The sequence below is a fragment of the Limanda limanda genome, chromosome 7 (genome assembly GCF_963576545.1).
Source record: "Limanda limanda chromosome 7, fLimLim1.1, whole genome shotgun sequence".
In the NCBI taxonomy this organism is placed as follows: domain Eukaryota; kingdom Metazoa; phylum Chordata; class Actinopteri; order Pleuronectiformes; family Pleuronectidae; genus Limanda; species Limanda limanda.
Window position 1 is genome coordinate 3130613 of NC_083642.1, and position 14823 is coordinate 3145435.

General features: G+C 40.1%; 1 protein-coding gene across 1 annotated transcript; it reads left to right on the top strand.

The window, feature by feature from the left end:
• Positions 1-7715: 7715 nt before the first annotated feature.
• Positions 7716-13614, top strand: sarnp (SAP domain containing ribonucleoprotein). Its single transcript, XM_061074369.1, has 11 exons — positions 7716-7763; positions 8882-8981; positions 9126-9169; positions 9264-9334; positions 10558-10609; positions 11587-11660; positions 11850-11887; positions 11984-12009; positions 12100-12168; positions 12434-12520; positions 12634-13614. The coding sequence occupies exons 1-11, from the start codon at positions 7731-7733 to the stop codon at positions 12673-12675; spliced, it is 636 nt and encodes a 211-aa protein (XP_060930352.1). The 5' UTR covers positions 7716-7730; the 3' UTR covers positions 12676-13614.
• The last annotated feature ends 1209 nt before the right edge of the window (positions 13615-14823 follow it).

A 14823-nucleotide genomic window follows, 5' to 3' on the forward strand; every position in this document is an offset into this window, starting at 1 on the left:
GGGGCTTGATGGCTGAAAGCTCTGGCTCCTACTCTACTTTTAGAGACTTTAGGGATGACAAGTTAGCCTGAATTCTGGGAGCGGAGTGCTCTAGGTGGTTGATAAGGTACTAACAGCTCTTTAAGGTAAAATGGCGCCATATTATTTAGGGCCTTGAAGGTGAGGAGGAGAATTTTAAATTTTATTCTAGATTTAACCAGAAGCCAGTGTAGCGATGCTAATACTGGAGAAATGTGCTCTCTTTTCTTAGTTCTCGTCAGGACACGTGCTGCGTTATTTTGGACCAGCTGCAGAGTCTTTAACGACTTACTGCTGGAGCCTGATAATAATGAATTACAATAGTCCAGTCTGGATGTAACAAAGGCGTGGACTAGTTTTTCTGCATCTTTTTGCGAAAGGACATGTCTGATTTTTTAGAAGTAACGCAAGTGGAAAAAGGCGATCCTAGAAAATATGTTTTAAGTGAGAATTAAAGGACAAATCAGGATCAAAGATCACTCCCAAGTTCCTGACTGTGTCATTGGAAGCAAGGGCAATGTCATCTAGCGCAGCTATATCATTAGATAATGTATCTCTAAGGTGTTTAGGGTCAAGTATTAAAACCTCTGTTTTATCTGAGTTTAATAAGAGAAAATTGCGGGTCATCCAGGTTTGTACGTCCTTGAGACATGCTCGAAGTTTAGTTAATTGATGACTTTGTTCAGGTTTTATTGACATGTATAACTGGGTGTCATCCGCATAGCATTGGAAATTTACCGAGTGTGTCCTTGTTAGGATGACCACGCTCACGGCTGGACCACAGCGCAAAAGAAGAACCAAGGCAGGATCGTTGTGTGTCAAGACGAGTTTATTGGGTCTCTCAGGCAACTAGCACAGGTCCTCCACCTCATGCAGCAACCCCCTTCTGACAACAAAATGGCCCCTTATATAGGGGCCTAATTACAGAGGGAGAAACCATTCTCCATGCTGCGAGGCTCACCTTTTTACAACACCTTTTGTTTATCATTATCCCCATCACTCTACTATATACCCACAAACACACACATTTATGTACAAACACCCCCACATCCCCAATTCCAACACCTTACAATAATCAAATACCCTAATCTGCCCACACCCACACTAATCACCACTTGGATGGCCCCGGAACTATAAATATGTGGCTTGTTTGCTGGGGAGGCCTTTTACCCGAACACCCTGGAGACAAAAAACTGGTGAGTAACATTACACACACAAACACACACTATTGCACCTTAACTCATGTCCCTCTCTTTGCAAGTGCATGTGGCCACCACAGAACCCCAGCACAGACCCACAAAGGACAACACATGTAACACCAATCAACTGTTTTTAAGTGTGCAAAGATACCAATAAAGTGCACTGTTTACCACCGCCTGTGCAATTATTAAAGTATATGGTGCAATATTCCCCCACCCCATCTCCAGCTCCAGGGAACGAAGTTCTCTTCGTTACAGTCCTGATAATGTTTCCTAGTGGAAGCATTTATAATGACAATAAAATTGGGCCGAGCACAGAGCCCTGTGGAACACCATGGTTAACTCTGGTGCGCACAGATGATAATTATTTTAGAAGTTCCCTCGGAGTTCTTGAGATATCATATTCACAAAAAGGAGATGGACAACACCTAAGCCATAATTCCTGCCCTCTTCTCAGAACAAAAATAAAACTTAAAAAAAAGATTTAAATGAAAACACTAACTCATTTTGAAATCTACAAATGTAAACATTCTTTGCGGTTATTTCTCAGTGGTTAAATAAATGCTGAATACATAAACATAAGAGGGCAGATATTGTGGAGTTTAACAGCATTTTTCTGAGGAGATCCGTGAACCTGAAGCAGAACACAGACACGTTAAAGAGTCTGTGATGAACCTAAGGATTTAGAGACACTTCATCTGAACTTTTGAAACTGTTCAGGAGACGCAGGAGCTGCAGAAGAAACAACAGTGGTACCAGGAGAACCAGCTCTACAAGACGAAACAACAGGAGGACGGATATCAGACCTACTGCTCCGACAGAACTCTACAGATACGTGTCGCCATGAGATGACTCAACATGTACACACACACACACACACATCAGTGTTTTCCATAGAATAAAATCAAGAGGATTTTTCATCTTTAATGTTTCAATGTCTTTGTTCCAGGCACCGGGAAGAAGCACCTCTTAAATAAGACCCTTGATTGCCTCCTCACCTGCTCAACTGAGCCAATCAGCAGCCTCCGCTCCAAATATCTATTTGTGGATCTTTTCTTGAATTATTTTGAGTCCAACCCACCGAGAGCTAACAAACTATCTAATAAACTTTCATAAACCACCTCCATTTAAGAAACAGAAGCTGGTGGAGCCCTCAGAGAAGCTCCAGGAGAACATCTGCTCGCGTCACGACGAGTTGATGAAGATGTTCTGCCGCACAGTGTCAGCTGCAGCAGAAAGGACTGAGAGGCAGAGAGAGCTCGGGCTGAGGAGACAAACAATCCAGCAGAGAGTCCAGGACACAGAGAAAGACGTGAAGCTGCTTCAACAGGAGGAGGAGGCCGTTAATGGCTCTGCTGATAAAGCAGTGGAGGACAGTGAGGAGATCTTCACTGAGCTGATCCATCTGCTGGAGAAAAGAAGCTTTGATGTGAAGCAGCAGATCAGATCCCAGCAGGAAACTGAAGTGAGTCGAGTCAGAGAGCTTCAGGAGAGACTGGATCAGGAAATCACTGAGCTGAAGAGGAAAGACCATGAACTGAAGCAGCTCTCAGACACAGAGGATCAGCACCAGTTTCTATACAACTACCCCTCACTGTCACCACTCAGTGGATCTACACACTCATCCAGCATCAGGATCCGTCCTCTGAGGAACTTTGAGGACGTGACAGCAGCTGTGTCACAGGTCAGAGGTCGACTACAGGACATTCTGAGTGTTCTACTTCCACAACCAGAGACCAGAGCTGACTTCTTAAAATATTCACAGAAAATCACACTGGATCCAAACACAGTAAACAAATATCTGTCATTATCTAAGGGAAACAGAAAAGTAACAGGAATGAGTGAAGATCAGTCTTATTCTAATCACGGTGACAGATTCACTGCTCATTGTCAGGTCCTGAGTAGAGAGAGTCTGACTGGACGCTGTTACTGGGAGATGAAGACAACGATGATTTGATATAGCAGTCGCATACAAGAATATCAGAAGAGAAGGATACTCACGTCGATGTGAATTTGGATTCAATGATAAATCTTGGTGATTATATTGTGGTGGAAAGAGTTATGACTTTTATTACAACAGCATCAAGACTCCAGTGTCAGGTCGTCCGTCCTCCAGAGTAGGAGTGTACCTGGATCACAGTGCAGGTGTTCTGTCCTATTACAGCATCTCTGACACCATGACTCTCCTCCACAGAGTCCAGACCACATTCACTCAGCCTCTCTATGCTGGAGTTAGGGTTTGTTATGGATCCAGAGCTGAGTTCTGTAACCTCAAATAGACTTGAGTCATTAAAAGCAGTGATTTAGATTCTGTGTGTATATCTTTACCTTCTTTTGTCTCCATGTTTGTTGATCAAAGTTCGTGGTGTTGATGTTTCTGCTCCGCACAGAGATCAGCTGTCAATCAAACACTGACCTTCCTTTATAACACATGTTTAGTTCTCACTTTGTAAAGACAGAAATCTATAATTAAACTGACATGAATGTGTTTGAAAGAACTAATGTTGCTGTTGTTTTCTAAATCAAAGTAGAAATCAGGTTGTGTGATGTTTTAGAACCTGTGTTGATCCTGATCCTCATCAATGAGATGATTATTTGTTCTTTTCTTTTCCACATGTGAGACGGAGGTGAAACCAACTGAGTGTGTGTCCATGAACTCACTGAACAAGAGTCACTGAACAGACTTTTCTGATGAAATGATCAATAACCTCAGAGCGTCAACATGTCCAACAGGTCAACTTCACTCTGGTTGGATTCACATAGCATCAGTGTTATGGGATGTTTGGTCACATTGTAAATGTGGAACCTGGTTTGTTTTTATTCCGGCTCATCTCTGTAAAGTGTGAATCCACTCGTCCTCATTATATTTACATATTTAGTGAACGGGCATATTGATCTGCTGCTGCGTAGGTTTCTGTTCTTTTGGAGTTTCCTGATCTGAACTAGCAGTTCCATTGGAGAGTGTCCTGATCGAGTCCCTCTGAGGGTTTGTTCTGCAGCTCTCATCACATGTGCTTCTTATACATATACAGTGAAATCTCTTATATATGTAAAAAGCAATACAAATGTCATGAGTGAAGAAGCTGAAACTTTAAATAAAGAATGAATCCAGTCTGTAGTGGCCGTTTCAGTTTGTTCCACAATACCATTATTATTTCAACCTGTCACGATATCACGATCTAAAACTTATTTCGATCCACTCCTTAGACTTCGCACCCACCACGATGTTCATGTGCTCATTAGCAACAACCTGCATGTGCACTGAACTGCATTACGGCATCAAGTGTCGCAAACAACAAGCCGCAAACAGCGCCCACAACAGAATATAATTAAATACAGCAGACACCCTATACAAAATATATTTTAACTGTATAAAAATAAAACTACAAACCTGGATAGTTTAAGAACATATCAAACCAACATTTATACTTATCGACACACACAGGCTGCATGGTGGCTCTTACATTTCCGGCCCCTAACTATAAGGCAGGATGGTTTTATAATAATTTCAATGCAACATAGTCATAAGAGCCATATTAACGCCAGCAAAAAAAACTTCAACAAAACAAGACATATTTTGTATTGACACTTTATATGTGCACGAGAGGAAGTAGTCCGTCTTCACCCCGTAGTGGACATTAAAGAGTTCAACAGTCACTTTCTCCTTTCAGTTGCCGGGTAGCAATACGCCTACACCCATATTATTAAGGGCCTTGAAGGTGAGGAGGAGAATTTTAAATTCTATTCTAGATTTAACCGGAAGCCAGTGTAGCGATGCTAATACTGGAGAAATGTGCTCTCTTTTCTTGGTTCTCGTCAGGACACGTGCTGCAGCATTTTGGACAAGCTGCAGAGTCTTAAAATTTACAGTATGACCTCACACGGTGTGTTCACATGTGAAACTCGTAAATTAAATGTAGAGGCACCAAAGTTCACACAATTATAGATATCAGTCCTCTATCAGTCCTTATTTCAACAGGATCAGAATCTTAAATACTGTCTCTGATCTTTCCGTCTATTTTAATCATTTTATCCAGGGGGTTTCTATGTTTTCACATCTGTTACATTTTATTTATTTATTTCTGTATCAGTGATCTATTGCTGTGTGCTCTTCAAATTGCTTTCAACTGTTTCCTATTGCTTCTCTTCAATTTTTTTTTTTTTTAACTTGTAAAGAAACTTTGTTTTGAACAGTGCCTGACAAAGAAACTTTATTATGATTACTTCTAGTACTAGTATTAGTATTAGTAGTATTAGTAAAGGTATCAGTATTAGCTTCAAGTCACTTAATTGCTAGAGAAGCAATTAAGTGACTTGAAGCTAGTCCTGAATTGTGCCAAAACCAAATGGATTCTTTTTACTAAAGCTAGAAGCACTGATTTTAACAGTTTAAAACTTGGGTTGATGAGAAGCTCGATTTTAAACCACATGTGAGTCAACTCGTAAAAAAGCTAAGAACAAAATTGAGCTTTCTCTATAGAAATAGGTTCTGTTTCACTTTCCAAGCCAGAAAACGCATTATTGAGTCTGTTTTTATATCAGTTTTAGATTACGGTGATGTAATTTATGGAAATACATCCCACAGCCCACTGAAATCTCTGGATGCTGTATACCATTCTGCTCTGTGTTTTATCACAGGAGACCGCTATGGCACACACCACTGTACTCTCTATAACAAGGTTGGCTGGCCAGCCCTGTCTGAAAAAAGGGATGGTCATTGGAAGATTTATATTTACAAAACAATCATTGGGCTACTGCCAGTATATCTCTCCTCTCTCATCAGCTGGAATTCTAATACCCACAATACTCGCTCCCAGAGCTGGCTTTCATTGTATGTACCTCGTGTTAAGACCAACTTGGGGAAGACAGCTTTCTATTATAAAGCACCCTACATCTGGAATGAGGTCCAAAAATCTTTAAAGTTGCGCTCATTTGTTTCATTGACAGAGTTTTCGAGTCTGGTCTCATGTACAGCTGACTTCTCCTGCAATGACTGTAACTGCTAGTTGACTTTGCCATAGTATTTTATTGACGAATTGTTTTATACCTTGTATTACTGTATATATATATATATATGCATATTTATTTCATTCCTATTTATTCAATGTATTAACTTTTAATGTATCAACTTTTTTATTGTACCCTCGGCACCATTGAAAATGAGGGTCTTATCCCTCAATGTGTCTTCCGAGGCTTAAATAAATATTCAATCAATCAATTAGTATGAGTAGTTTTGTCAATACAGTCGCTTAAGCCAAGAATAGAAATAAAAACAGACCAAGAAAATCCCAATGAGTAGAACTTGGCTCTGGAACTTTCTCAGACAGTAGGTTCCGTTAAATCAAAGATTAAAATGTACTTTCATCATAACTAGGGAGATGGGGATTGAACTGCCGACCATATGTTTAGTTGACGACCCAATCGACCCCTGAGCCACAGTCACCTGCTGCAAAGATATTGTTATTATTACTAAGTAGAAAATATAGGTCAGGGTATAAAGTAAAAAAAAATTTAAATGTGTAGCATGATACATCAAAGAGTTCCCATGGAAATAAGTTGACCTCTGTGACCTCTATACACCTCATGACCTCTTGTCCCACAGCCGACCTGCTCTGGCTAATTAGCAGGTCTTTTCCATGTTAGAGAAGTTGGATCATTCAGGCTGAACAGAAGATGGAAACACCTCCGAGGCTCTGAAGCCTCAGGGAGGCCGCGTCCTGTTGTTCCTCTTCACTTTCTACTGGAGAGGAAGTTACTCCCACAAACAGGAATAACCCAATTTAAGACTTTTATTTGTACATCTAAAGGCAAGTTTGCTTTTGTTCAATTTCCATCATGTGCAATACATAGCTAGATGGATAGATAGATAGACAGACAGACAGACAGACAGACAGACAGACAGACAGACAGACAGACAGACAGACAGACAGACAGACAGACAGACAGACAGACAGACAGACAGACAGACAGACAGACAGACAGACAGACAGACAGACAGACAGACAGACAGACAGACAGACAGACAGACAGATAGATAGATAGATAGATAGATAGATAGATAGAAAGAGAGATAGATACTGATAGACAGACAGACTAGAGAGCGAGAGAGAGTGGGAGAGAGAGAGAGAGAGAAAAATAGACACAATTCGATCTGCTCTATTCTATTTTTTTTCAACTTAATTTTAATCTTTTAAACAAAGTCATTAAGATGTTAACGTCACGTTCTTTTCCTTTTGTCTCTACGTCCCTGCAGAGCACATTGAATCTACTTCTGCGTATGCGATGTGCTTTATAAATGTATATAGATTTTATAGAATTTATATTTAAACTTAAAACGTATCAGTGATCCGTATCTGCCGACATGTTGTAACGGAAATAACTTTTGAGGTCGCAAAAGAAAATGTTAACGGGCCTGCAGTGTGTCCTTCTGACCTGCGGGCGGCGCTGTGGGCAGCGGCCGGCGCTCTCAAGGCTGCTCTTTGATTGGAGGAAGTGACACCACAACAAAGAAAGATGGCCGAAGTGAGCGAGCTGCAGAAGCTGAAGGTTCGTACCGACTCGAATTTGCGTTAAATCCCGTCGCGCGGTTGCGTGAGCCCCCGGGGAACGCGTCGTGGACGTTGTTCGCGGTTCAGCACAAAGGCGACGTTGCGCTACATGAGCAGCGTGACGTGTGATGACGCGTAGCAGCCGGCGGATGTTCACGTTGTTCATTCAGCCGCGGAGCTAACAGCTAGCTGGGTTCAAAGCGACTTAGCGCCCAGGAAGCGGGTTGCTCACGAGGATAAACACATCCTGTGAGGATTCAGTCAAACTTTATTTGTATTTCCTGTTTGTGGCAAGGCTTCCCGCCACTTCCCTCAATTTCAACGTACGCTTCCGGTGATTATTTGACCTCATTTGACAAAACTTTGTTGATCAGACACACGTGCTGCAGCAGCTAAAGAGGAAAAGACTTCCTGTAAAGAAGCAACAAGGGGCCTGATGGGAGGAGGAGGAAGAGGGGAATGAAGAGGAAGAGGAAATGAGGGTTTAATGACGCATTTTGCCTAAATAGACGTCAGAAGTGTTATTGAGCTTCAACTTGGGGTTTTGAACTCGCAACCTTAGCCTCTAAAGACCAGTGGCTGTGATGAGCAACCTGGTGACATCACTTCAGTCCGGATGTAACTTCACACTCTGACCAATCACAGTCTGCAGGGCTGCTGACGTCCCTACTGTAGAAAAATATATTTATTATATTATAATCACATCTATATTTAATGTCCATATCCAGTTACTAGTTGCCTGTGATTTATGGTTAGCAAAGAAAAGTAGGCGACATGATGTTAACTTCCAAACATTTTCATTTACCAACACGTGAGAATTTAGTCGTTGATTTCCATGGATGTTAAGAATCTATTTAGCAAGAATTTCTAGTACTTGTTTACAGTAAAATATTTCGAAAAGCTGTGTGCTAAAGTTGAGATAAATCAAAGAGCTGGCTGGGTCGTTTGTGGAGGATATTCCGAGGATGTAGTTCAATCTGCAGGGTACACTACGAGCAGGTTTTCATCAGACCTCCTTGTACCGAAGAAACAGTTTTAAACAAAGTGTTGGCAGGAAGGAGAACCTGCTCGTTGCTGCTCGGTTGATTGAAAGTGTTCTTCCTGGTTCTCTTGCAGCTGGCTGAGCTGAGGTTGGAGTGTGAGGCCCGAGGTCTGGACACCAAGGGGAACAAAGGGGAGCTCATCGCCCGACTTCAAGCCTTCCTGGAGGAACATGGTGAGGACGCTTCCGCTGCACATTGTTACTCATACGTGGTTAAAGCATATTTTTCTGCCATCCTTCATGTGATAACACCACTGATCTCATCATCTGCTCCATCTTTCTTTTTGGATTTCCTGAATCTCATATGACAAACAACAGAGGACGACGTAGACGTAGATGAAGTGCTGGCAGAGGACACGGAGGTAACGGGATTGTTTGCTCTAAGTTGTGTGCTCTCTCCTGCCTCACAGACTGCTTTTGAACCTCGTGGTTAAAGTTTCTGTTTTATTTTTTTAGGAGTTCACTAAAGCTGAGCCTGCCAACGATGTGAGCGTCGACAAGGACGCCGAATCTGTTGATTGCGAGACGTGAGTTTTATTTTACTTCTTAACAAACAAACAAAAATATTTCCACTTGGCAATTAGCCCCTCTTATCATTAGGGCCCGAGCACAGACATCAAAGGTGTCTGGTGAGACCCTATTGAAATTGTAAGGATTATTATTATTATTATTATTATTATTATTATTATTATTATTATTATTATTATTCAGGCAAATGAATTGGCTTTTTGAGGGCTTTAACATGCTCAACTTCTTACCAAAATTTGCAGAAAGTTAGAAAGTGGTGAAAATTTACGTATTCTGAAGGAATTTTCAATGGGCGTCGCAAAATGGCTCAACGGTGCCCCCCGAGACAGCCCGAGACCCCCGGAAGGTGTTCCCATTGACCTATCTTCACAAAAATCGATATACAGGTGTATCATGACCAGACAAACAAAAAAGTCTCTGGGTGCAATTGGAAAAACACAACAGGAAGCCTGCTATATTGCATTTAGTGGCCATTTTGGCCATATTCCACATTTTTTCTTTGATACACTTGTACCAGGGTTTTCATCGGATCAACGTCAAATTGAGATGAGTGTCATCACGACAAGATGGAGATAAAAACTGACTGACGGATTTTTTTTTAATCACACAGTGTGACCGTGGCGTGGCATCAAAGTTTGATTACACGCCATTAAAACATGATGTTCTGTAACGCGGACATACATGGACCATGAATCCTTTGATTTCAGTCTTCCTAGATCAAAGGAAACTTTATGTCTTGCAAAGGTTACGTCTCTCTCTCTCTCAGAACTGGTTATTTTAGTTTTTTCAGACAAAAAGCATGCAACGCTTCAAAATGGATGTGCTCGGGCCCACCCAGTGCTGCTTTGCAGCCCTAAAAATGTTATATTTTCATATATTTTAGCATATTTATTTATTATTTTTATTTATTATTATTATTATTATTATTATTATTTTCCATTTGAGATTCAAAAAAAATAATTTATTATTTGTTATCACTCATGTAGATTTGTCAGCTGTCGTTTTATTAGGCTCTGTCATTTAATTGACTGTCAGTCACTGGTTCTGTATCAGTATATACTTTATATAAAGTATTTAATTTACAATATATGCTTTCATTTTTATTTTCACATATACTTTTAGACTGTTGCATTATTATTATGTAAGTTGTATATTTATGTTTGTTTTTCAATTGCCAATTTCAGTCTTTGCTTATTTCCCTTCTTTACATGATTTCTTTCAGACCTGCTGAAAAGAAGGTGGTGAAAATAGTTCCTCCATCATCCTCCGGCGAAGTATGTATGACACTTATGTGATTGGATGTCTTAGATGTTGATATAAAGATTGTCACAGGTCGAGGTTAGAGCAACACTGTGCAACTTTAAAACAGCAGCTTCCAAATGGTTTTGATGGTTAACTGACTTGGAACAAGGAGAATGTTTCCTCTTTCATTTCCACTCTTCACTCAGAACCTCTAATCTTGTTCTATGTCTGTGTGGTGAGCAGCTAGTACGATCTCCTGTGAGAAGAGTGAAACACGGTTTTCAGTTAAGCACGGAACTCTTTCCTGAGGGTTGTGTGTGATTCACATGTGCGCAGGGATATTTTTCTACTAAAAAGTTCAGGAAATGTGGATTTGTTGAAGACGTTTCTAACTCGGGATGGTTGTGAAACTGGAAGATTTCAAATATCTTAGGATGAAGAAGAGAAGACGTACACGTATTAAATGTAGACAAAGACGTCGACTTGAAAAGAAGACGAGATTCGAGAGCCTGCGGTGATGAGGGCCAAGGTCATCGGGCTGTAAACAAAAACACAATTTCTGCAGCAAACTTTATACGTCATGTTCTGCCTCCTCAGAATCAGAAGTATTTTATTGCCAAGTACGTTCACACATACAAGGAATTTGCTCTGGTTATTGGTGCAAACAATGAACATAGACACATAAAAACGCAATAAATACAACATGCATAAGAGAGCTGCTCAACCCAGACCTGAATGTTCCAGTTGTTGTGAATGAGTCCGACCAGGACAGTTTCCTGCTGCTTCTTCAGACGTGAAAGACAAACTTTGCACCCAATCTGGAGTTCGAGTAAAAAACTGCTGCTCAGCAAAAGTTTCACAGTGTTGCTTCAAATAGATCTCAAACTAAAATCCAGCATGAAACCACAGATGTTATATAGATTCAAATATTCACGATCTGTTTTACTAGTTGCAATCATTCGTCAGCAGAACCAGTTCATATTTTAAAATGTTACCTTCTGTTGAGCAGAGGCTACAGAAGAGAGCTGAACGTTTCAAAATGCCTGCGACCGCTGAAAGCAAGAAGGCCATACGTGCTGCGAGGTAAGACTTCCACAACCTTCATGTTTCTTGCTCATCACATGCAAGATTATGTTCATAAATCAGTGGATCCACTGTCGTCATAACTGATAGAAACAATAACCAAAGCCCTGAATTCAAATCTAGGGTTATTATAGGCTTGATTTTTACCCTAATTATGATGGTGAAAATTGTTCTGCTCCTTCTCTTCAGGTTTGGTTCGTCCACAGAGGAGTCCAGTCCAGCTCCAGGTCACTAACCTCACTCACTGCTGCATTGTTTAACTTTTACATATTTTATGTGATGTTTCTCACTCCCACAAATCCATTCCTCTTTCTCCCAAACAGGTGCCGTCGCCATCAGTAAAGCTCCTGTAAGTGTTGTCATAAAAGTATTTAGACATTTATTTATTCCTTCATTAAATGACACAATGTTAAGTGGATTGTTCTTGTGTCTCACACAGGTGAGCGCTGACCAACTGAAGAAGAGAGCGGAAAGATTTGGCGGGAACGTTTCCTCCATCTCACAAAAGGTGAACATGAACTTGTATAGTTGATCTCACAGAGATTCATGGGGCAACTACACTTTGAGATTCATAATCTTTCTACTTTCGTGTATTTGTTCATCCTTATTTCCAAAAATAATCTGGTAATTTTCTGTTAATTACAAGGACAAGTTCATTTGCATTTTGGCAGTAATTAAAAGTTTCTCCTAAAAAATGCCATAGTTCCATACATGGAAATGAAGGGACTTGAGTCTAAAGTTGACATGGGACTGAAACCAGCTTGTTTTTCTAGTTGGAAGATGACGAGAAGCTGAAGAAACGGAAGGAGAGGTTCGGGATCTCGGCGACTGCAGCTACAGTCGGCGGAGAAGAAGCTGAGGTAACTTCATCTTTCATTTAACTCGCTGACATTTTTATTACAAAACACTGTGGGAATGAAAAAGAAACGTATAATAATTAATGTAAATATTTCTCCTCTTTGTTTTTCCACAGGCTAAGAAAATGAAGCGCGGTGAACGATTTGGGAAAGTGTAAATAATGTGTCAGAGTTGGCTTTTTTGTGAAGCATTTTCATGGCTGTACAACAACAGAGACTCCGGAAGACGACACATGTCACTAATAGGAATCCTGTAAATCAAAAGTATAGTTAAATACAAAGGCTATTGGGTGAGTTAGATCATTTAAATGGTTTGGGAAACAAACAGAAAATGTTAACGAGCAGCAAGTCAGTGGGATATTATGAATTGTTTTCGTTTTTTTTCACATTCATTACGTAACGGAGCAACATATCGTGTCCTGGTGGTCAGTTATGGTCAATGTTCATGTTTTTCATGTTGGAGTCGTGGGTGTGAGTTCCTGTGTGATGTAGAAGTTTGTTTTTCAAGCCATCTAACAACTATGACAAAAAAAATAGTATATTCTCCAAATCTCAGGTAATCAGTTACTTTATGATCCAAAACTAAAATTCGTGTAGTTCATGGTGTAGTTTTGTAGCATCTGCAGGAAGTGACGGCAAAAAGATGAAATCAGGATGTTTGTGAGATCAGTCCAGTTAAGACCAGCAGATCAGAAACTATGGATGAGTTTACTAGTTCATCAAGAAGAGGAATAGAAACTATCATCCCTTGCTTTGTGCAGATGCTTCTACCAACACGGCCTCGAGCTACACGAGAAAAATTAAAACAATCCGCTGCATAAATAGGATTTATTGAAATTTAACGCCTGTGAAACCTAAAAACAAGTTAAGCTGAATAATGAAAAATTACGATATTTGCAAATGTGTGTTTTTATCAGAGTTTAATTCAATTTAAATGATACAACTCGCTTGTTTGTATTCAATTGTACTTTTGGTTTGTCCATGAACTGGTGATGTTCTTGTTTTCTTTCTGGGGTTCCATTCATACACCGCTTCAGTTATCTGTCCATTTTCTAACATTTTGTGATTTAAAAATAAATTGTTTTTGATTTTTTTGATATCTGCTTCGTTTGGTTCTCATTTTTACTCTGAATGTTTGTATTGTTGAGAAATTCTCAATTTACTTTTAACATTGAACAAATAGATTATGAATTATCAGGGTTCATTCTCTCAGGTATAGATTTTTTGATTGTTTCCACATTTGATAAACAATCTTTTGAGATTCCATTATTTAAACCTTGGTCAATCACACACCCGCAATTATGTAATTCTCGGGTCACTTTAGACACCTCCACCAACCAGTATAGTTTACATGATGCACTGCGACCTTTGACCTTTGACCTCGAATCTAATCAGTCCATCTGAATGTTTAATTTGGAGAACGTCCCTCAAGGTGTGGAGACACAGCTTTGATGGACAGATGGTAGACAGACACATTACTGTCCACACATTTAGAAAATATTCTTTAGCTTCTTCCATAAAAGAGAAGTACAAACATGACACAAGAACATTTAAATATATAATATACATACAATATACAATACAATGGAGGGGCTGCAAGTTGTATAACAAATATTTATGTGTTGCATGTTGTGAAGACTGGAGGTGAAGTGTGATTTATGAAGACGGGACATAAGAATGATATGAAATATACAAGTAGGTTTATTCATATTATTATGTTCTCCAGATAACAGACACTGACTCGTGGCTCCTCTGCAAGTAGTATTTGTATTTTGTTGTCATGTCAGATTGTCTAAGTCGTGTTTTTAAAAGTGATTCTATCTTTTTCTCTCTGTCTCTCCCTCTCTTTCTGTCTCTCTCAGTCTCCACATCACTCTGTCTCTCCATCCTTATATTTCCCTCTATCTCCATCTCTATCTCTCTGTCTCCCTATGTCTCTCCATCTCTATCTGTGTGTGTGTGTGTGTGTCTGTCTCTTCATCTCTATATTTCCCTCTCTCTCTCTCTCCATCTCTATATTTCCCTCTCTCTCTCCATCTCTATATTTCCCTCTCTCTCTCTCTCTTTCTTGCCCTCTCTCTCCCTTATTCCCTCTCTCTCTCTCTCTATCTCTCTGTTTCTCTCTCCATCTCTATATTTCTCTCTCTCTCTCTCTCCATCCTTATATTTTCCTCTATCTCCATCTCTATCTCTCCCTATGTCTCTCCATCTCTATCTGTGTGTGCGTGTGTCTGTCTCTCCATCTATTCCCTCTCTCTCTCTCTCCATCTCTATATTTCCCTCTCTCTCTGTCTCGCCCTCTCTCT